The sequence below is a fragment of the Simochromis diagramma genome, unplaced genomic scaffold, assembly GCF_900408965.1.
Source record: "Simochromis diagramma unplaced genomic scaffold, fSimDia1.1 OVJJ01000176.1, whole genome shotgun sequence".
Classification (NCBI taxonomy): domain Eukaryota; kingdom Metazoa; phylum Chordata; class Actinopteri; order Cichliformes; family Cichlidae; genus Simochromis; species Simochromis diagramma.
The window spans coordinates 4,469,217-4,492,864 of NW_024386892.1; the positions used below are offsets into that span (position 1 = coordinate 4,469,217).

Here is a 23,648-nt window from a genome sequence, read left to right on the forward strand (position 1 = left end):
ATTTCCATATTAATGCTGTATTTTTAATCAGAGTGACAGAGCACCACCGCATGTGGGTAACAGAGTTGCAGGTTCCGAGCTCTGCTCGACTTCCTTGTCATGCTTGCAAATGAAAATGTGTTTGTGAAAAGCATTTGAGTCCAGAAATAAGCTGAGCACTCGCTGAATCTCTCTGTCGGATCAACAAAGGTTAGTTTAAAAAGGCTTTCCAAATGAGAGGCGGAGCTAAACTTAAAGGGTCACTAGTTAACTCGGTGCTGATACTTGTGTTTGAGCAAAGACCTCTTAGTGATACCCGGTATCAGCTCCATATGAACCATATGTACACACATGCTGACCGTTCTTTAACCACAAGCTGAGATAGTGAAGCAATCAAACCGCAGATTCAGACAAACACAGCCGCCAGCAGTAGAAAATCAACATTTATTCTACAGTTAGAGTTAGACAGGCAAAGAGGAGATATGGTCATACTTCATTTCTGATCCGAACAGCTCTTTTAGGCACAGGGACATACATTTAAAAATATCATATATTATAGCATATATTATTCTATGTAGCATAAAAGCTCTTTAACATAACAACGTAAGCACTTCATCATTGGCTGTACAAAAATACATTTAAATTTCTCTCTTTTTCTGCATATGGTTGGCGTGCGTATGTGTGTGTGTGTGTGTGTGTGTGTATGTGTAGTTTATTCTTGGAAATGCAGATGTTCTTAATGTCTTGCTTGCTTTGTATGGATGACTTTGTGTGTGTGTGTGTGTGTGTGTGTGTGTGTGTGTGTGTGTGTGTGTGTGGTCCTCTTCTTGCACTCGTGGTTCAACCAAAGTCGATGCGTGGCCGGTACTCGAGTACCATGGGATATGTCTGAAGGAGACAGAAACAAGAGAAACTGTTTCAGAGAGACACGATCGATGGTTTGTTCTTTACACTGTAAACTTAAGCACACTTCAGAGGACGATGCACACTGCTGCTGCTGCTGCTGCTGCTGAACGAACAGGAATCATCGGAGAAACGGCGCTGTGAGGAGCTGCTTTGTGCTGGTTCATCTAGTGAACGCACCTTTACAGAGCTTTGTAAAAGGTGCAGGAACAGCAGTCCCAACAATAACACATACTTTCACACTTGTTACAGGAATTAAATAAGAGGTGGTTTGAAACGCACACATGCACACACACACACCGCCTCTGAATGTAAAGCAGTTTCTATTAAACTGTCCCGGATCCACCTGGCTGTGCTCTGCAGCGATGGAGGAAGCCTGAAGCAGAAGAACATGGTTCAAATCCAGTGTGTACTTTTGTGTCTTTCATATCTGTCGCAGGAGCATCCATGGAATTTGTTCAGGTTTTAAAAACAACATCGGCGCTTTAGGAACAGCAGATTTTTCTGTGACTTAAAAAGTCAAAAATACAAAGTGATTGTTTTCAGCAAGGATGCAAACCTGCTTGGTCGAGGTGCCGAGCAAAGACGAAAAGAAAGAACATGATATCGTGAATCCTGCCCTCGGGTGCATCATGATGTTACAGGAGAACTCAAATATTCAAACATCTGCAAACTGATGAGACAGGACTTCTATGCCACCGGCGAAATAAGCAGATTAGATCCAATAGGTTTTGTTCTCTATGTGCAAACGCATCAACGAGTAGCAATCTCTGCAGCTTTAATCCCAGCTGGCCTCAGGGAAGCTGACCTCTCAGCCTCTTTATGGGCTTCTGGTCCATGTGCTATCCCTCCATCACTGAGGTTAAATAAGAAAGTTGTCATTCCTGACAGATACATACATTCCTGCCTCTTTCAGATGATGTGAGCTACCCTTTTCATGAAACATTCAAAAAGGAAAAAGTGTTTGTGTCTGAGCAGCTGCAAAGCGAAGAGGGAGTCTCCTGATTCTGGAGTCTGTCTCCTATTTTTGGCAGCTCGAGGCTGCTGGTGCAGCAGAGTGCAGCTCCTGTCATCTCCCTCTGCATTTTGCTGTATCATGCCTCAAAAAAAAAAGAAAGAAAAAGAACACTGAAGCCAATCTAACAGCTCTGTCAGTGTGCATCTGCATCTGCATCTCTGACACTCTTTCACTCAGCATTTCTGTCTCCATACAGTGCAATTACACTGCAGAAATACATACGCTGTGCTGAGTCTGCAAGGTTGTTCCAGCCCGGTCTCACAGCTAATCATGAAATCATCACAATATAAATCCATCAATCTACATGTTGATCGATAAATTGCTTTCAGACGGTTTCTCCAGTGAGAAGCTCCCACTTGATTTTCATACATTGTGCTTGAAGCTGATGGCAAGTCTGACGATTCCTAATATTTAACATATTTAACATATCAACATATTTACCAGAAAGCTGTAATAATTTTATGTTATCTTGTTGTAGATACTTGTGTCTGAATGACACCAGAGTGAAAAACCAGACAATATCCAGGATCCACATCATGTGTGGATCAAAGATAAGACCTTGTTAACCCAAAGATGGATGTTTGAGACTGACACTGTTATTTATTCATGACAAAGACTGTAAATGTAAAACTGGCACTCAGACCTGGGGTCAGTCAAAGCTGAGTTCCACCGTACCATCCTGAAGCGTGTGAAGGTCATTCAGTGGAAACACCTGCCCTGCTCATCAGATTTGCCCCCCTGAGACTGAAATTCTGCTCTCAGACACACTGGAGAAGCTATCACATCACAGATCACAAAGGTTCATTCTCAGAGCTGAACTTCCAGGAAACAAAGTGACAACTGCAGACCTTCAAATTAAGGTCAGCAAACCATATGGCAATAATCATTTGCTTTGCTAAATATTATAATCTTATTGTAACCTGATTACTCACTGGCATAGACACCATGACAGAACTTAACTCTTTTCCATCAGGGATTTCCTAAACCAGCCCAACGCCAACCTTAACTCTGACAGGACAAGCAGCGTCTCCACTGTCAGAGGCAGTGATCACCCTAAGCCGGGGGTGGCGAACTCCAGTCCTCGAGGGCCGGTGTCCTGAAACTTTCACACGTGTCCCTGCTGCAACACACCTGAATAAAATGAGTAGGTCATTACCGAGACTTGACTGCATGCTGAGGTGGCAACCCCCAACGCTACTCAAGTAAATATAAGCAAATGTAAGTGTTTGGAAAAATGTACTTCTAAAAGTACTTTTATTGCACCATGTTGATTATCTCATGAGCTGCTGTAACATGAATCAAATGGCTGAACTGCCATTGAGCTACTTGCTAATGAGCTACTAATTGTATTCAGGTGTGTTGCAGCAGGTTGCAGGACTTCGAGGGCTGGAGTTTGAACCTGTACCTCAGGCCACGGGTGTCAAACATAAGGCCCAGGGCTGAAGACAAGCTGGCGAAGACTCCAACCTGCACCAGTGGATGGCTTCGGAAAATGTGAAAGATGACATAAATTTTGGACTTTTTACAGTAGTTTTGCTTTCCTGCTAATACAGATCTTCCACATGGTCATTCTTACTACAACAGAGTAATAGATTTCTATTACTTTTTATACATACACTACTTACAATTGAAGCCTAAAGAGTTGTGCTGATAGATGTTTTTACTACAGCAATATTTCTTTATCATGTAGAAAACCTGAGACATGCTGAGAAACTTCTTTTCCTTATATTCCAGTCCAGCCCACATAAGATCAAAGTAGGCTGCATGTGGATGTAAACGAAGTTTGGGCAGTTAGGCAAAATAATCTTTAATAATCATTCTTTGTGGAAGATCTTTTATGGAGGAGGTGCAGTATGTAACAATAAGAACAGCAAGAAACAAAAGATAATTGTTTTATTGGGAGTATTTTGTTTTCATAATCTTTAAAATCATATTGATAATTGGAATCTGAATATTTGCCCAGTTGGAGCTGAAGTGGGAAACGACCCAGTTTCAATCTAGGATGGTTTTTGTTTTTTGGGTTCGTGAACTTCACGATTGCATCTAATGTGGCTTCAAATGGGATGAAACAAGTTTCTTTAAATAGTTTAGAAACCCTTTGATTTATAATGTGTCAGCCGACCACTCTGCAGACCTACATCCCAACATTAGGATCATGACACTCAAAGGAACTACACATGGTGAAACTCACATGTGCTGCCATCGAACTACAGTTGTTTCTGTGTTGCTCCTCACTGTACCACATGGACAGTGTATTAAATACTAAGTAATAATGCTGTGTCTATTTTTAGGACATTTTGGTCCGATGCCTTCTTGTAATTGAATATACCAGGAGATTTATTTCTGCACTACTGCCCAGTAGGGCGCCTCTGCAGTTTTATTTTAGGTGTAAGAGACTTTTCCAAGAATAAATTAAGTTCTTATCTCTGCTGTTCCGGTACAGATGCCTCCTCTGATCCGAGGTCTAAGACATCACAGGTGCTAACCCTAATCCTATATTTTGGAGAAGGCCCAAGCTCACTCTTTTTTGTTAATAGCTTTTAATGTGTGTTTGTTAGAATGACTATTTTCTTTTCTCCAAGACTTTAGAGAACAATTTCATGAGAAAACAAGATGACATATCCTCTGATTGCTCAGAATCGGAGTTACGGTTAGTGCTGGGTCATCACCGTCACCTCAGAGGGTTAATATCGTCCCACAACAACACAAAGTTGAGGCAGTCAGATTTCTTTCTGCTGTAAACTTTCTTTAGAGTCCAAACGGTGGGGGCTGTGAATAAGCTCAGCTTTTTCTGGATGCAGAAAACATGCATGAAGATGTTTGAGGAATACGTTTTGGGTTTCACACTTGAGTTCCATCATTCGGGCCAAATGCTTCCCTGCTTCTGCACGCACGGTGCCAGCTCTCGAAATGTGCTTTAACAAGGTGAATTGATTGCAGGAGAGATGGAACGTCTGCGCTGCAGCTTTAGTCTGTGACTCTACCCGACCCCAGAAACACATTTTGCGTTTGCTATTTTAAAAAAAACGGCAAACACTTTTCTAAATATCAGATCTGGAGCAGCTGTGTTTAGTCATCATGACTCAGAGACTGGACGTCTGTTGTTTGGACACTTTATGTGGACAGTTCTTCGCCATCACCATCTGCCTCTCCCCGTCTTCTACTGTTAAGACTTTGATCACATGACACAACACACTGATTTTTGATTCTTGGCCGATTGTACACCACAGATGAGTTTTGGATACTTTTAGGTGCAGTTTAACATATTTTTCCAACTTTAAGATTCTAAGATTGGTAAATATGCAAAGTGCTTTAGATTAGCATGGTGCTTTTAATGGATTTAAAATCCTTTAATAAAGCGCTCTAATTCCTCATAGCGCGCTGTGGATAAAGATTAGCCGTTGATTAATAGTGTGTGACTTGGTGCCTTCATATAGTCCAATCTGACTCATTTAAACAGAAATGAACCAGAGTAAGCAGAGATTTTAGTGCTTAGCAACATAATTAAATACCATTCGTTAATAACAGACATCAGTGCGTGTACGTTAAGAGTATTTTTCGTAAACGTTTTTCAGTCCTGTGTTTTTAAAAGTCACCACGGTGGCAGTCAGAAAGCGGTTTCCTGATTTAATGACATCCCGGGAGGTTACAGATTGATTTTCCTTTGCTCCCGTGTGAGCGGATCCGTCCTGACCGGCCTCTAAATCGGAGGGAGAAAATGAAGCCGAGCTGCAGAGTTGTCAGAAGGATGAGACTGATGAATGGCTCGTATCTTTTTTTCTGTCCGACTTCTGCCTCCATTCCCGACTCTGGCGCTTTGTATCCATCTATCTCGCTCTCGCTGTCATCCCTCTCCTTAACCAGACAGGGTTCAAACAGGATTCAAAAATAATTTCTGGCTGTTTATCCTCATGACTCACCAGCGAGGGCATAAATAATTCTGACGGACAGACTTCTGTCTGTTGTTGTGGAGCATCGGGGCGGTGGGCGGAGGTGAGATAGAAAATGTGGCTCCTGATGTCATGTGAGAGGTTTTCCCTCAACATGTTTTCTTTTTACATTTGGCTTGAATGCTTTCAATTTCTGAGCGCTGACCTGGAGTCAGTGTGTATTCTGGGGATACTCCAAGTGTTTTATTTCACTGTGGAATATTTTGAGCTCCACGTCTAAATGTTTTCAAAGAGATTAAATAGTCTGATTAAACCACTGATTAAAGCTGAGCTAAAAAGGACAAAAAGTGATTTGATTAAAAAAAAAAAAATTTTAAGAAGGAAAAACGTTATTTGAACTAAACTACAATCAGTGACAACAACCTAACTGATAACTGACACGTAGCCTGGTTTTTCACAGTCCTTACTAGGATGGGATACTGCGACTGAGTCATCTGAGGCCCATGTTATGCTCTCCCTGGTCTGTTCCCTACAATATGTATTTATGGATGGTAAGTCTATGAGAATTTAAACTGTAGTGTCCTCTTCCTTTTTCCACAGTTGCTTTGCCTCTCGTTGCTCTGTTTGTGTGTTTGTTTTATCAATCTTTAACGTATCTTGATGCACGCTCAATTATCCAGGTAAGTAAATCTCCAAAAGTTGATTCTGTTCATCTGGACGTAGCGTTTTGTGGGAGAAACGTTTCATCCAAGTGACTTCTTCAGTCTCAGCTGACTGCAGGTTTCAATCTTATAAACAGTACATTTGCATAATGACTGAAACCAGCCCACTGAGGAAACAATGGGCTGGGAGGTCAGTTCCTTAATCTTAATTATGCAAATTCTCATGACCATTGATCAACAACCACTGATCAATGGCCATGAGCACCATTCACAGAGAGTTGGGGGATGGCTGCACAGCATTGTAAGATGGTGACAGATGTACCCTTAGGCCCCCTCCTCGATTCAGAGATGGTCTTCCCCTGGCATCATCTCATCATCACCGTGCCTTATATAAACTTTAACTCATTTCTCCATGTGCATGACTTCTGTCATGGACCAACCAGCCTGCCTCTCGTCTTCCAGTTCCTTCTGTCTCCCTGCTTTGGACTGGCTTTCCAGATCCATTAACTCTATCAAATCCACACTTGGTCCCACTGCATCTAGCACTTTTACTCAGGACTCATGGGACGGACGACATTCACCTAGCTCTTGCTGCTGAAACGTTGCGTGCAGGTGGACATTTTTAAAGCGTGACGACATTTTAACCAAGCGGTGATCTTTTTCTAATCCTTCCAAGTGATTTTACTGCCTAAACCTGAGTGGGTTTAGTAAGAAGGTGTGAAGGAAATAAAAAAAAGTTAATTGGAGAAATAATTTACGCTGCTGGCAAAGTACTCGTGCCTCTACATCCAGACTGTATCACACCTTATGACACATAGACACAAATCAATAAATATGGAAGCAATAGAATGAAAAACGGTGTTCAGGTAAGTGAGGGAGAACTTCACGTCCATGAGCATGAACCTTTTCTTCTTTTGGCTGCTCCCTTTAGGTGCCTCATCAAGTATCGTGAGGATGAGTTATGAAACGAGTCCTGCCAAAGTACTCAAAACCACCTTTGTGGCAGTTCCTGTATCCCCGAGGCCACATTTACTACACAGACTCACAGTGGAGACAGAGGGGAGACCACCAAGTGCTTTGTGATGACTGGTAAATAAGCACTGGAACAGGACTGACCGAAGAGATTACGTATCCTCACTCTTCATCTGTGGTTTCAAGATGTTTTCAGTAAAAGTTTACGTAACAGAAAAATCTTTTTTGTTCTACTTGCACTCTCCAAAGCAGCACTCTTTTAATGATTTGTTTAATTGTCCTAAATCCTGTAATAACCATGTGTTCATAATCTGTGCGGATAATTCGCCATATGGGAAAAAGGCCCAGATGGAAAAAGACGTGACCTGCAATTCTGACAATCTGTGCACAATAAAACAGTCTGTAACATTAGTAAAGAAGACGGATGTCCAATCAAGCTGGATTAATAGGTTCAAAAAAGCTGCGTTGCTGGAAAATAAAGCAGCAGAGACGCCATCTTCCTCAGGGTTGGCATGTGCTGAGTTTAGACTGGATCCGAATTCTGCTGGGACTCATTTAAAGTTGACTCAATGCAACTTTGGCCTGCGTAGCTTTCCGGTCACAGTGCGACACGATTATATAATGAGAAGGAAAAATAATTCTGTTTTCTTTTCCGTCCTCTCTGACTAGTCAGTGAAACAGATCCAAAAAAAGACATTTTAGCTCAGCGGCAGGCGGACTTTGTAGAGGACATGATGACACTCAGCTGGAGCTGAAAAGCTACACGCTTAATAAGTTTGTCATTTCATACTGACTTCCTTCCTGCTGCCTTTCCTTCTCAGTTCCACCTGACCCGGTATCTGAAGCGTCTTGCTGTGCCAGCTGCCTGCACTCATTAGTTACCATCCAGAAATGGACGGGGGCTTTCAGTAGCAGTAGAAGTTCATGCAAATACTCACCCGTGCAAACAGATACACAGCCACTCATGCACAAGTCAGCACAATTACTGTAGATCAAAGGCAGACACACTGGCTCGCTGAACCGCCACAGGACTGATGACCCTGAAGCCCAAGGCTGAGAGTACCAGCACGTTTCAGAGTGACAAGTCCTGCTCTGTGTGTGTGTGTGTGTGTGTGTGTGTGTGTGTGTGTGTGTGTGTGTGTGTGTGTCAGTTAATGTACATCATGACATCGGCATTTTTTGGAAGCATTTTAAAGCGTTCCTATTTTCAGACTGAATAGTCAAAAAAAATCAATAAAACAAAGGCCTTAAAATTTGATTTTTTACATTTCCTGTAACTTTGCTGAACATATTTATGTTAAGCCAGGTATAATAATAAGATTTACTTTTGGAAATCACCATCTATTTCTGCTTCATGTTACTTGATGCATGCACCTCTAACCATAACCTGTGGCAATAAGAATATACAGGACTGTGCAAAAGTTTTAGGCAAGTGTGAAAAATGCTGTAAACAAAGAAAGCTTTCAGAAATATAAGTGATTGTTTATTAACCCCAAATGTATTCTGCAGCAGGACAACGACCCCAAACACACAGCCAAAGATGTTTGGAACAACCTACGAGCCGAGTTCCTTCAAAAACTGTGTGTGTGCCTAGAAGAAGGCAAAGGGTGGTCCCAGCAAGTATAGATTTGATTTAGATTTCTCGTTTGTTCTTTTACTGAATCATGTTGATTGATGAAAATAAATGATTAACATGTTTTTCTCACTTGCCTAAAACTTTTGCACAGTAAAAATTTTGTTTTTAATGAAATTCTTCTTCCACACATCAGAAACTTCTTTCCTTCCTTTTTGTCTTTCTCCAAAACATCAGAGGTTCGGCCTCACAGAGCTAATCTGCCTTTTTCAGCAATATTCACCTGGGAACTATGCAGAACCACAAATCAACTCTAATGCCTTTTAGTGGATCTAAACTGACACAAAGCTTTTCCTTTGACACTGCGCTGTTTACGTCTAATCAAATCAATCCAGCATTTATTAAATAAGTGAATTATGGCTTTTAGCCACATGTTAAATAAGCCAAATTTCAAAAAGCAGATAATGTTACCTGTGTTATCAACATTATACAAGTCGTGTTATTTTGCATGTCTTCTGTTATAAGAGCTGCATTTTGGTGAGCCCTAACCATAGAGGGTCTCTGACATCCTGGTGGTAAGAACATGACCTAAAAACAACCCCACTGTCTGCTCTTGTAGATATAAAAAAGGCTGTGAAGAAGAAATATACCTTCTTATGCACAAAATAAATGTGGTGCACAGAATCTCTTTTATCATCAGTAATGCTTTTCCTGTTTTGACTGTCATTACTAAGCATCTGTTAAACATGCAGATATGACTGACTTCACTTTGCAAAGTGACCTTAATAAAAACCAAACAGGATGCAGAGTAACCCCGAGCCTCTAAGAGGAGATGGACATGGTTCAAATTTAGCAAACCGAGGTAAAGATGAAATGTCGAAATGTTACATGAGAGGCGAATCTTTTATTCAAACCGGGCGTCTCTTGAACATCAGTATTCTGTACCAACACCATAAATTTATATTGCAAAAAGTCTCGAATTTCCTTTTTCACAATCTGACACCTTCTCTGAACAGAAATGCTCCTTTGGAAAAGCATTTCACACTGAATATACAAGTCATTCAACCAGGACCGCATGCTTTCACTAAAGTGCATGAATGCATAAGATTCACAGACGCACGCGTGCACGCAAACATTTCCTGCAGCGATGCATCTACACACGAGGATGCAAACACTCACACATGAACAGGAAGTGAACGTGACAGCCTTACATTCTCTCCATGTAGCCTCCATCGGGTCATGTAGATGAACTCGAGAGTGTGATCTCTGCCCATGATCTCTCCGTTACACAGAACATCCAGCTGCAAACAAAAGAAGGAAAATACATAAGAAGGACGCTTTGACAAGTCCAAAACAAACACAAACAGCTTTTAACGAAGCGGTTGCAGTCACAAAGTTTTGCCCAAGCTGCCTCCCAGACAGAGAAGGTGACGAACGAAAACAAAAGCTGAGCTCTCACTTCTACGAGAGATGAAAGGAGAGGGGAAGTTCACTGTGGTGGTGAGTGGGAGGCTTCTCTGAATATGTGAGTGTGTAAATGAGAGTGTGAGTGTGTGATACCACTTTTAGCTCGGCCTGCTCCAAATGTGGAAGCTAACAGTTTCTTAATCCTTTGCTAAAGCTGGCAGATGATAGCATAGCTTGCATGGAATATTAATGAGCATCTGGCTACGAACTGTTAACCTGGTCAGAGTTTGGCTTCATATTTGACCACATGCTGTTTCTCTGCTGTTTTAATGCAATCCACTAAATCTTCATTATGTTGAACTGAACTCTCCAGCATTTTGCACTTTATATGTAACACAGTACAGCTGTTGGTTAAACAAGTCAGAGTTATGCTACCAAATACATGCATCATTTTCCTTTTTATACAATGGAATTTCAGCATGTTGCAACTTTAACTTTTGTGCCTGCACTGCATTTTTTAATGATATCCAACTGTATTTTTATACAGTACTGAATCACAACAACAGTTGCCTCAAGGCGCTTTTTATTTTAAGGTAGACCCTACAACAATACAGAGAAAACCCCAACAATCAGGTGACCCCCTATGAGCAAGAGCTTTGGTGACAGTGGGAAGGAAAAACTCCCTTTTAACAGGAAGAAACCTCCAGCAGATCCTCGTCAGAGACAGTCAGCCTCTGACAGTCAGACTTCACACCCTGAATGTGTGACAACACCTGTACCGTCAGGTCCCACTAACTGTAGTAGAACTGTAGTAGTTCAGAACTAAAACAGATCTGTGATGTGGCCGGAAAGCACCGCATTTCAGCATTTCTTTGAATTACAGTGGGCTGAGAAGAAGACATCCATGACTCTATGCACCACAGATCCAAAGAGTGGACCCTAGTCTCTCAGAGGGAAGCCATTTTTGTGGTAACTCTTGTGTTTATGTGTACAAAGAAAAAATGAAAATGTGCGTGAAGACTGTTTGAGCAAAGTAATAATGTGAGGTACAGTTAGGACAGACATCTATGGTGAAAGCTCAGAAACTCAAGTGCAGGTGGTCAGAAGGGGACTGAGCACTTGCAGGAGTGCTGAAGGTGCTCCAGAAGTGCACGGGGAGATGACCCTGAAGGGGAGACCAGTCAAACTCAAACTCAAGTATGATTTTTGCCTTTTATGGGCAGAGCTGCAGAGCTTTATGACCATCACTGCTCAACATCCAACAATCAAGCCCCACGAAGGTAATCCTACCGATCAACCGAAAACTTGAAAGATAACTCTGAGTTTGTGTGGTTAAGTAAAGAAAAACATGCCTTTGAATCGTGACACACATATTTTAATGAATGAAAACAGGAGGACAGAGTGTGCTCCATACCTCGTAGGAACTCGGCAGCTTTAGTTTAAGACTGAGAAACTTCTTAATTGTTCCCACGGTGACTCTACTGGAGCAGCGGATGAACCTCTTCATCAAATCCTAATTGGATGAGAGAATAACTCTTACACACTGATTTAATGAGGCGTAATTGCAGGTTTTTAAAGGAAAAGACATGAAAACACAATTACATCTTTACAAGGGATTATGCACCAAGCACCCGTGAAGTTTGGAAACAATTACCAACACATACAGCAGCAAAGAAATGGAATACCCTTTTACATCATAGAGAGGACCAAAACAAGGTGATATTGTGTTTCAATGCCTGTACAAGTATTTAATATTTCTTAATTAAAGGTTATATGTAAAATAACACACACCGTGACCGTGCTCTCCCCCGACGGTCCTGTGTTGCGTAAGCAGTCCAGGCAGATTGCGATCTGTGGGTCACTCCTGTGATAGTCGTCATCGCCGGCACCGTCCGCCTCATTGCCTCCACCATCACCAGCGTCGCCTCCAGCATCGGGGACCCCGAACCGTGGACACCTCAGGTTTTCTACAGGCAGGGTAAGGATGTTAGTTGTGGATAAGCTGCATCGCTAAAACTATGGGCCAGATGATCAACCACAATATTCAAGTCTAGCCTTTGATCGGTTTTCAACTGTTCCAGTTATTATTACTTGTTACATTCCCACATGGAAAAGATATATATAAAAAAGATAGATATAAATCTTAGTTTGTATCTGTCTTGTGTGAAACTTGTATGAAAAGCATACAAGAGTGAAAACAGATATAAGATCCCTTGAAAAATTATATAAATGAAGCTTGTATGTTTTGGATACTTCCTAAAACAATATATGAAAGTAATGAGAAAGGGGCCGCTTTCACGAGTAAATCATATAAGCCTTCTGTGATTCACTATATGAATAGGCCACATCTTATGCAAGTCTTTTATAAGTTTTTACTATTTCTTTTCCATATGGGTTGTTTCTCTTTAACTTGAACCTGATGCATTGGTGCATTGGTCAATGTCTGTAAACACGAGCTCTGTTTGCACTGAAAAATGTGGTGAAGGGGGGTACGAAGTCTGACAAGAAAATTCCCTGCTGATGTATCAAAACTTGATAAAAAATTCCCCCCTTCTTTACAGAGCTTCTTCTCTAATAATGAAAGCAAGCGTGGAGACATTCTGAGTAAGATGCAACAACCACAACTGGCTTCCTTCCTCCATGGCATGGTTTTTTTTTCCTTTTTGCCAGTTTTAAAGAAAAGGTGTGAGAGGCACAGAGGCACAGAGGCGACGCAGCCACCCGTCCCCCTACATGGCAAATTCTTTACACTGCATATGACAGTGTTCCTATTTCAGTCATCTCCACCCACTCTAATACACGAGGTGAGAAATCTGTGACACAGTGGAAATCTCCTGTAATTTAATGGAATTCTAATGTGTTTTATTTGAAATGACAGCGTAATTATATTTACCTACTAATACTTACAGGTAGGTACAGTTCAAAAAGGGGGTAAGAAGTCAGGTTTTTATAAATAAAAAAAACAAAGAAATAATTATACTGTAAGTCAATTTTAGTCACGTGTGTAAGTAATTTGAAGTAATGTGTCATTTTACATAAAGCATGATTAATTTTAAGTACAGCGTAATTGTAAGTAGTGTGTCATTTTGTGTAAAAACAAACAAAATTTCCCAGTCTTACATCATAGGCACACTGTACTTTTCAATATTTATATTTAATGAAATAAATATGTAAATAATTATTCTAGAGTGCCTACTTTATGTATTTGTATAACTGCATTCAAATTTATAATAAAATTAATTTAATTACAGGGGAATTACACCCCTGGCCGCGGCCTTGTTATGAAGTGTTACTGTTACTATATAAAGGGTTTTGTTGGGTCCAGCTTACCTTGGCCGTTTTCTTTGGGCTGGTTCTTCCTCCAGAACTCGAGCTCTTGCTGTTCCTCTTCTAATTGACAGGAAAAAACAAATAAAAGTAGAATGAAGTATGAAGCAATCATAGAGACCAAATCCATCAGAAGAGGATGGGTGATTCTAACACTGTGTTTGCCATCGCGGTTACTGAATTCTGTCTACGCTGTGTTAAGAGTCTGGGATCAAACAGCTACATTTCTCCTGTACTAAATTTAGACTTTTGTTTTTCATAAAACTGATTCACTGAAGCTCCTAGGAGGAGTTTAACTAAGCTTACAAAACTATTTTACTCGCACAATAAAAGCTTTTCATAGCAGACAGTTGGCCTTTAACAGCAGGAAAAGCGGGTGTAATTAATGGATTGGTTATTCCAGCCATTCCAGTGATACAAGGACCTCCTCCAAAAAACAATGCAGCCTCTTTTCTATGCATGCTTTGACATGTCAGAACGACTGCTGTGAAAAAGGTCAATATGCTGTCTTGCCATAAGAGTAAATGAGCCACTTGCACCAATTTTAAAGCTACTAGAGAGAAGAAAAGCTGGGAATGTATTTATTTTAAGTCTCTGCGTTTCTCCTGGACACATCAAACCGAGCCCTGCTGTGATGTGCTCATAACTGCTATAATTAAAGTTAGCTGTCAGCCTCAAAGGGCCATTTTATCACTCAATTGAATTGAAGCGTATTCTAACATCTCAAACACCCTTCATTAAGGACAATTTGCTATATTGGCTCTTCCCACACCGGGAGTTGAACCCAGGCCGCCTGGTACCAGACAGTGGTCACTGTTGTGTTATCACCAAAATTTACAGGCACCCTCATATTCATATCTCCTCAAAACAGCCTGGAAGTCTTCTTCTAATTCCCTTTTGACAGCCCATTTGTCGCCTCTTAATCTGACGTGACACCTTCACTTTTTACGCTGGCCAACAGACCAGTTATGCTGCCTCTGGTTTAAATCCAGATCCAGCAGATCCAGATCTGCTTTGATGTCTGCTGAGCGTTCTGAACATTAGCCAGACAATGCACTCGGGCCACCGGGGTGAAGAGCAGGTAGCATAATTGGAGACACTGGTAAACTTCACTTGTGTTTACGTTGTATCGCTAAGTCTCGATGCTCTTTGTGACCTCTGGGATTTTTTATGTCGAGTAGAATTTCCAGGCATGATTTCCAGCTTACTAGCAACAGGGACAACAAAACTCCTATCTTCTTCCTGTCTTTGTTGCACATTTAAGACATCAGTGGGCCTGGAGACTTCATACTCAGAATCTCTTAACACCTAGACGGTAGTTCACCATCCGGATAGAACAGCATTGTAACGTAAAGCTCATTATTATTCACTGTGAACAGCAATGCTGTGCTTGTACCATCACCATCTACATGATAGATAAAAACCAAAACCCTTGTCTGCTGTCCACAGTCTTCGCTCTGTAGACCATACGAGAGGATTCATAGGACGCTGACTTTTACACCATTTGGCCGAGAGGCCCGAAAGCTACAAAAATATATGACGTTTGTTCCATCATTCTGCTGCCAGAGTGCTCTATCAGCTGAGGTGAAGTTATGGAGCAATAAAATTATAGTGCCATCACCACTTTAGTTAGACAAGTTGACTTGGCTTCCCGTTGGCCTTGCCACAGAGAGAAGGCTGTACATCTTCATCTAGTTTTAAACGTTTGAGCTTCCACCTCTCTGGAAATAATGTGATGCTGACAAATGATTGGTTTGTCCACATGCGACTGGCCGTAAAAGTGAACCTTAGGTCAAAAATGTCCAACTTTACAGCAGAAATGAACATGTTTACAGACTAAAGAGAATGAGTATTAGAGAAAAATCAAACTGAAAGGGGACAAAAGTATGCAAGATATGTCTAAAACAATGACAGCGATAATTGCTGCTGCAAATTAAATTCTGAAAAGTTACAGTTTTAGTCTTTTGGAAGCATTTCTGATGGTGTACTGTAACTCTTTCCTTTTTTAAACTGCTTTCAATCCACCAAGACGCAGCATCATGTTTGCTAGAGTGCATGCTGGAGGCAATTTGTGCATTTCATTAAAACTGGTTGCAAGCCTTAGTCTTCCAGTGATTTGTGTGATGGGAGTGCTGTAAATTCTTTTCCCGACCTCCCATGAATAGTCACATAATTTAACACCGACTGCAAACTGAGGCGACAGATTGATGAAACCATCTGGCAAACTCACTTTCTCTGAGTCCGGGTACCAGCTTGAAAATGATCTCCTCCAGGGTGTTGTCTAACCTGAGAATATGACAGTGAGAAGGAGGTGGAGGGGATGATGCATTGGGGGATAACAAGAAATTAAAGTAGGCAATAGAAGTTAAATGGTGGAGGTGAAGGGAGCGATCAGGTGAGGTCAAGCAGGAATAAAAGTATCCAAAGGAGAGAATAGAAGAGAGAAAATCAGTAGCTCGAGCTGTTGAAATACACACAAAAGCAAAATGTAGAAAAGTACAATTGAATAATGGAAACACAACAAGAAGTTCAGAGAAGAATGAAACTCTTAAAACTGTCATTTACAAAACTTTGCAGCTCTTTCAAGATTAAATAAAAAGAAATACAAAGTGTCCAACATGCCAATGACAGGAAAAAAAAACAGATAAAGTGAGAGAAGAAAAACATGTTATGTAGCCAAAGTTACCTGAGCATCTCCAGTGGGTTGGTCTCATGGACCTGAATGCCACATTTAGGACAGTCATTGCTCTCCTCAAAGTGCTGCACAATACAGCTCTTACAGACTGCAAAAGAAATATATTCAAAATGAGCTTCTCCTCTAGGTTAAGGCAGGTAAACCCATCTTTTAAAAGGTCATTCAGAATAAAAGAGAGAGAGGCAGAGAAATGAGCTGTTCATCTGTGAAACCATCATTTTGCCTTGTCATTGAGGTTTTTTTGGGGGCAGCATGTTGGCTTGCCTTGTTTCGAGCTGGTATTTCAGCTTTCTAAGCCACTGACAATCACCAGGTTGTCACGATCTGCTTCACACTCTCAAACCGCCCAAACTAGTCTCATGTTGAAAAAGGGGAAGCCTCCAAATCTCTCTATGAAAAAACTGAAATCCTGCAGTTTGAACTTCAGACTTTGTCGGCGTTTTAGTGCCGACATCGGTTCCGATGCTTCACAGCTCATTTGCCTCATTCACCTTGCTCTACAATTTCACATCCACTTCAAATAGTCTGTCAAAGTAGAATTTTACTGGAACTATGGTAGCTGTAATTCTGGGTTTGAAAAACAGGAACAGCAGGAAGTGACACTGTGTTTGAAGCTTCTAGCTTTCTGTAGGAGTCTCTGCTCTAACACTTGCAGCTGGGTACATTTGCTCGCATCAGTGGTAACTTACTTATTAATTAAGTCTGACATGAGCATGACACCAAGGCTGATCAACAGTTTGAACATCATCTGTACTTTTCTTCATTTCACACCTGTCATACACAGCAGCTGTACTTTGACTGAGCCCTGCCCTTCTTCTTTACGGCTCTTTAAAGTTTGGTCAGGGTTACGTGTAACCTTAGATCGGTCTGGGTTTGGTCCCACTACCTCGATGGATTTTCACCCCTACTGTCACCTCTGTGTGTTGCTGCGTGTTATTTTAACTCACATGTGTGCAGGCACTCGGTGACCGTGGTCGGTTTAATCAGGTAACCTCGACACAGGTAGCAGGTGATGAAATGGTTAAAGTCTCTGACCAAGTGCTTCCTTCCCGTACCGGACATGTTTGGAGGGCTTTCCCTGTTTTTGCCAACAGTGAGACACCAAACAGAAGATGGAAAATATCCCCTTCTAGCTTTAGAAGGCTCAGACGTCCATTTACAACAGTGAGAAAAGGAAGACTTTTCCAGTTACAGACAAATACTGCCTGCTGCACTTCAGATGTTTGTAGATGAATTGTGTGTAAAATCCACCGTGTCCAGGGTAGTACCTACAAGGTACCTACACCATCCACAACTGATATGAGATACGAGATCCTACTGTGTAAAATCCTGCTCCATTCTTGAATTTTGCAGTCAGTCCTTGTTTAGGAATAACTCCCACTGATATTTTATTCCATCTTCCATGAACCATATTACTCCAAATGAACAGAAAATACAAAAAGCTCGTCCAGATGATGTGATCCTGTTTCAGGCACAGAACTCCCACAGAGCGGGCGTCACGTCTTCCTCCCTGACTTTGGTAAAGTGACCTTTTTAATCCATGGAGCTTCCCAGGTGAGCTACAGAGAGTTCAGAGTCTTCTGCATAATCAGATTGTTCACCATTGGTGGCGTCGCTGTGGTCTTTACTCTTGACGCGGACAGCGTAATGATCCTTTAAGTCATGATGAAGTAACCTAAAGAAAATCAAAAACAAAAATTAATGTTGGGGGGGGAAATGTGTCGATGGATTTGAAAATAGTGCTGTGCAAAAGTTTTAGGCAACTTTTTAAAATCATGCAAATTCAACCTGCAGAAGGACAGCGAGCCCGATTATGCAGTCAGAATCATGAAAAAGGACCTTCAGAGACTTCAAGAACCAGCAGTCCTGCAACGGATGGGACAGTGGAGCTCTGATTAGAAACCGGATTGACTTTAGGAAAGCCTAAAAGAAGAAGAACAGTTTTAGTGCTGTAAACTTTTCCAGAAATCTCCACCCATATACATCGTAAGAGGAAAGAGCTTGATGGCTTTAACAGACATCTTCAAAAATTCTAAACAAAATAAAGATAATATTAAAATAACCCAAATTAAATACTTTCAAAGGACGAATCTTCACACAAGATACAACGCAATACCTAAAGCGGTTGAAATAAAAGCAGCTGGACTTCTTTTTGGTTTGTGAAGACGCTCTACCTCTCATCCAAGAGTCCTTCCATCTTCACAAACAAAAGAGAAGCGATGCTGCCTTTATCTTCATTTCAAGCCCTCAAGACTAATAAAGACCAGGATGACTGAGAACCTGCACAAACACAATGAAACGATGTATGAAAGGAACTGAGCACCTTGCGAAAGCTAGTTGCTAGGCCTTAAATCAGCCTTCAGTTATTCTACACACAGTTCCTAACTGTGAATTTAACCAGTTGGGTTCTCACCCACCAAAGGGTTAGGGTTTGGTCTAACCTTACATCTTATCCTGTGTTTTGAAGAAATTCAAAAGGAAAAATAGATTTCCTTTTTTCTATTTGATGGTTATGTTCACTTGACATACAGTTCTACCACATTACTCCTCCAGTTAACCCTGTGCAAGTGGTTTTTGGCCCTTGAGGGTCTGTTTACACTTTTCTTTTGTTGGTTTCCTCTGTCTGCCTCATTTGGTGTCAGGGCTCGAGGTGCGGCGGGCGGAGGTGAGGATCCAAAAGCAGGACTCGTGAAGCCAAATGTCAACAGAAAACCACAGCTTTATTGCTGGCAAAGCACAAAACATGAACAGAACAACGAACACTGAGAACCGGAAACACACAGGTATGACCTGATGGTACGACACAACAGAGAGCACAGGAACACACAGGGCTTATATACACAGGGAGGTAATCAGGGAATGAGAAACAGGAGGGAGACACAGCTGGTAGAAATTGGACTAACGAGACAGGGGAGCAGTAGAACTGAACACACTCACATGAGACACAGACCTTCACAATAAAACAGGAAACAAGAACCCACTAAACAAAGACGCAGACAGAATATAACACATGCAACTCAAACAATACATGAAACAACAAATCCTTAAACACGGATAAACAGAAACAAGAAACTAATAACAATCTATCATCATCATCATCACCACCACAAGCACTACAAGAGAATAAGAAAACAATCCATAATGCAAAAACACACCAAAATAACTGAAACACAGATTCATCATAAAACCCAACAAAGCACCAGAGAAACATAAAGAACAATCCATCATTGAAAAAAAAAACCCAAACCATAACAACTCAAAATGCTGGGTCAAACTGACCCAGAACCGTGACATTTGGTATTTAGAATTTACAATGCTCAGTATCTATGACATATGACACAAATGACACCTGACATTTGAGAAGCAGCCATCATTTGTTTTCAGTTCCTTCTATAGAAAATGAGAAGTTTTTTTTAATCTGGTAGCTACGAAGTTCCCCATACAGTAAACTAACCCCACTTTATTAGGGCTGAGTGTTTAAGAGAAGCCTGTCGTGTGTTGACTGTTGACGGAACATGTGACTCAAAATGTGACTCAAAATGCGGTGAAAACGAAAAACCTCACCAAAGGTGAATAATCTTAAATTGGTTTTATGGGACTAATAGCTTCACCTTACTTTTGTCCTTGTGAGTCATTTCTCATTGGTCTTCAACGAGATGCGAGTCAGAAAAACACGATTAAGTCACAGTTTCTGATAAGTTCATAAATCAGTATTATAACGCTTGGGTACATACAGATATCAGTACAAGCAGTAACTTAAGTATTCCCACACTTTAACCTTTATAACTACCTCTAACCATAAACCTTGAAATGTTTCTTCTTTCGTCTGTACTTTGCCATAATCCCCTGAGGTTTAAGTCATCACTGATGATGATCATAACCCTTTGTAATAAGAATAGTATGTAACGATTCTCAAGTTATTCTCAAAGCTTGACATTTAGGGTTAGGGCTCGGGTTTGGGGCTCGGGGTTGGGTACCACCTGAAAGCTAGCCTAATGATTAACTCTAACTCTGACACCTCAGCTTTCGATGAGGCTCATGTGGTGCTGCTTTTCAAACACCCACAGAGCCTGGAGTGGAGCTCTTCTGCCTCATCTGGATCTTTAATCAATGTTTCCTGTTTTCTGTTGTTTCTCCCTTGCACAACACCATGTAAGCAGCCTCGAGTGACCTGCTGGCCTCTACATGGCTGCTTCTTTATTACAAACTATTTTAAGTAGGTAGACTGAAAGAGGGACAGTCAGCAATATCCAGTCATTTCCAAACCATGTCTACAGTTGAGGATAGGTTCACATCTGGCTCTTTTGATAGATTTTGTCCCAATTTGCATATCCAAATGAGAAACTTATGATAGTAGAACTGTTAGGCTAAAATGCAAGCATGGGACTTTACTAGAAAAGCACAAACTTCTAGTTCAGCTGCCATCTTGTATTTGCACACTTAATAATGAATGTGGTTATCATTAACTAACAGTGACGTGATCATTCACCCAGCAGGACAGCTCTGACCTACATGCATCCATTTCTACTGCACTACCCCAACTATGAATAGCTAACCTCTCCAACTTGCCCCCATTCCATCCCCATTTTGATGGATCTGGATGAATTTTGGCTTGCCTGCTTCAAATATAGACACAGAGCTGCATATTAATCATGTGGTGTCACCACAAAACCCACTCTGAAGTTTCATGTTTACTGTGGATACCCCCTTTTGTAAACAACTGATGGGTGTCAGTGCTGTGATTATAGTAAATGGCTGGTAAATCTCTCTGGATGTGAAATTAATCAGCATTTTCATGTCAGATTCATTCCCTTCGTTAACCACACAACATTTAAACAAAAATTATCATACAAATTACTGCATGAACTGTTTGCTTTGTGTGGGGAGGCTGTAGATATTTACCATATCCAGCACTCTTGTTCTTTCTGTGATGTTTGCTATAAATTCACCTGATACATAATAACTGTCAGAGTTCAAGCGATTTTTGGTGAGGATAATAATGTTCAGGTGATGATTTGAGTTCAGACATAACTCCACGAAGGGTGGGATGGGTTTGTGCCAATTTAGAGGTATTACAGGAGACATGTGGCATATGAATGTGGCTGGAAAGCAAATGCTGATCAGCCACATTATTAAAACCAGTGAATGGTTTTAATAATGTTGTTGTTGTTGTTGTTTTACAGTACAAGGTTGGACGTCAACACCAACAATCCAGCAGCACCTGCTTCGCCTCACCTGGACCACGAGCACCACCCCACACTGCATAAAGCTGCTCAAAGACAATGAGCTAACCTTGCACTGAAACACTCCCACTCTGTATCCAGTAGTCAATAGAGCACTCGTGAGAGTCCCACACCAGAACCCGCGTGTCCCAAAGAACTCCAGGTTGAGAGTCCTGACAGGTCAGAGCTGTTTGGCGGTACTAGTGGGACCTGCACAGGATTAAACAGCTGGTTTTAATATCGTGACTGACTGCTCTGTGGGGTGGCTGTAGCTCAGGTGGTAGAGCAGGTCACCTACTAACCGGAAGGTTGGTGGTTTAAGTCCAGTCTGCATGCCAAATATCCTGGGGCAAGATACTAACCCCATGTTGCTCTCCGATGCATCCATCAGTGAGTGACTGTTAGATAGGAAGCACTTAGAAACAGCATAGAAAAAAAGTGCTTGTGCAAATGGGTGAATGTACAAGTTGTGTGAAGTGCTTGTTGTGCTCAGAGTAGAAAAGCGTGATATAAGAACCAGCCCGTTTACCATCTAATTATGCCATATTTGTGTACAAGCATAGACGATATGGATGCAGCTTACTGACCAAGCCGACACCTGAGCCAATCTCACCTTTGGCTCAAAGACGGACGCAGTGAGCGTTTGAGCGCAAACTTTGGGCCCACCACCTGCACACACCCGGCTGTATCACACGATGTTACATGCGGGCTGTGCTGCAGGGTCAGACCTGCAAAGAGAAACAACTGGACGACGTTTAGGAAGACGGTGACTCCTCGTCATCCCGGGTGCACTTTACCCTCACGCCGCTTCCTTCAGTTTGGAACCCGGACACACGGGCTGCACGCTCAGGTGCTGCGTGTACGTCAGGTGTGCGTGCAGTGCTGGACTGAGGGAGCCCACTCGCCGCACGGACAAAGTCCACGGAGGAAACAGCGTGTACTCCACTCCACGCTCATCAGCGCGTCTCGCTTTTTGCTAGAAAAATCTCAAGTGCGCAGCTTAGAAATCCACCCGACGAGATTAGGAGCGCGCGCACGCGCACAGAGACGCGCGAGCGTTATTTATTCACACACACAGAATCTGCTTATCTCATCGTTACGGCGCGTCACGGTCTACGTCACATTTGTCAAAACAACATCAATGGACGACACGCGCACATTGCAGCGACACAGTGGGACGTGTGACGCACGCGCGAACGCTCGCGCGAGCGCGTCGCAGCTTCTGCTCGGCGATTGCACACCTACGGTGCGCGGATCGCAGCGACGATAAAAGTTGCGGAGATTCGTGTCACGGCCTTAAACGAGGAGCGCCAGGCATACATATGCGTGAACATACCGCGATCCCCGCATGTGTGCGCGACGCACTTTGCGTTAGTGGGGAGGGAGGGAGCAGGGGGGAGCAGGGGAGAGAAGGGGGAGGGAGGGAGGGACAGCCAGTAGCGTCAAAGTTTGGCTGAAACGTAACGCGACCGACGGCGGCTGATGGATTCTCCGTCCGCGCACAAATAATGAGCAGCAATAAGACATTACTCACCTCCGCGCTCACTTTCCCGTCGTCCCCGGAGTTACGGATGCCGCTGCTGGACAGGAATGTCCACCGTGACGCTGTCCGGTCCTCCGGTACGGTCTGCTCCGTAAACTGGGTGAGCAGAGAAACACGGAACTGGTCGGCTCGGATCTGCCCCAGTCCGCCCAGCAGAGAGGCAGGCAGGCAGCACAGAGCAGCGGTGGGCGGGGAACCACCAGGCGAGCAGGCAGGGCTCGGAAACTGAAAGCAGTTGTGTAACTGAGTGGCTATTGGCCCACAACACGCACATGCACACACCGAGCCGCGGTGTGTAGCGATCAACGCCGCTACTCACTTTGTTCAGTTGGCCAGACCCGAGCGAGCGATGTGACTGCAGAGTTTATGCGTTAGAGAAAGAAACGTCCTGAAATCAGATCAGACACGTGCAGGTGTGTGCTGCCACAGAAAAACTGTTTGCTCCTCATTCTTAAGG

The 23,648-nt window shown here is 42.2% G+C and overlaps 1 protein-coding gene across 9 annotated transcripts; it reads right to left on the reverse strand.

Annotated features, from left to right (window-relative positions):
• Window positions 1-403: 403 nt before the first annotated feature.
• Window positions 404-23,648, reverse strand: pcgf5b (polycomb group ring finger 5b). 9 transcript variants are annotated; one of them, XM_040034026.1, is made up of 10 exons: window positions 23,183-23,648; window positions 18,266-18,292; window positions 17,374-18,101; window positions 16,418-16,514; window positions 15,962-16,017; window positions 13,735-13,794; window positions 12,196-12,371; window positions 11,819-11,917; window positions 10,209-10,298; window positions 404-867 (listed from the first exon to the last, which is right to left on the reverse strand). In XM_040034026.1, exons 3-10 carry the CDS (start codon window positions 17,486-17,488, stop codon window positions 820-822), a joined length of 741 nt encoding a protein of 246 aa, XP_039889960.1. In that variant the 5' UTR covers window positions 17,489-18,101; window positions 18,266-18,292; window positions 23,183-23,648; the 3' UTR covers window positions 404-819. The 9 variants fall into 9 exon arrangements, with proteins under 9 accessions (XP_039889960.1, XP_039889955.1, XP_039889957.1 ...); XM_040034021.1 differs by having other exon boundaries at window positions 18,215-18,292; XM_040034023.1 differs by having other exon boundaries at window positions 18,266-18,349.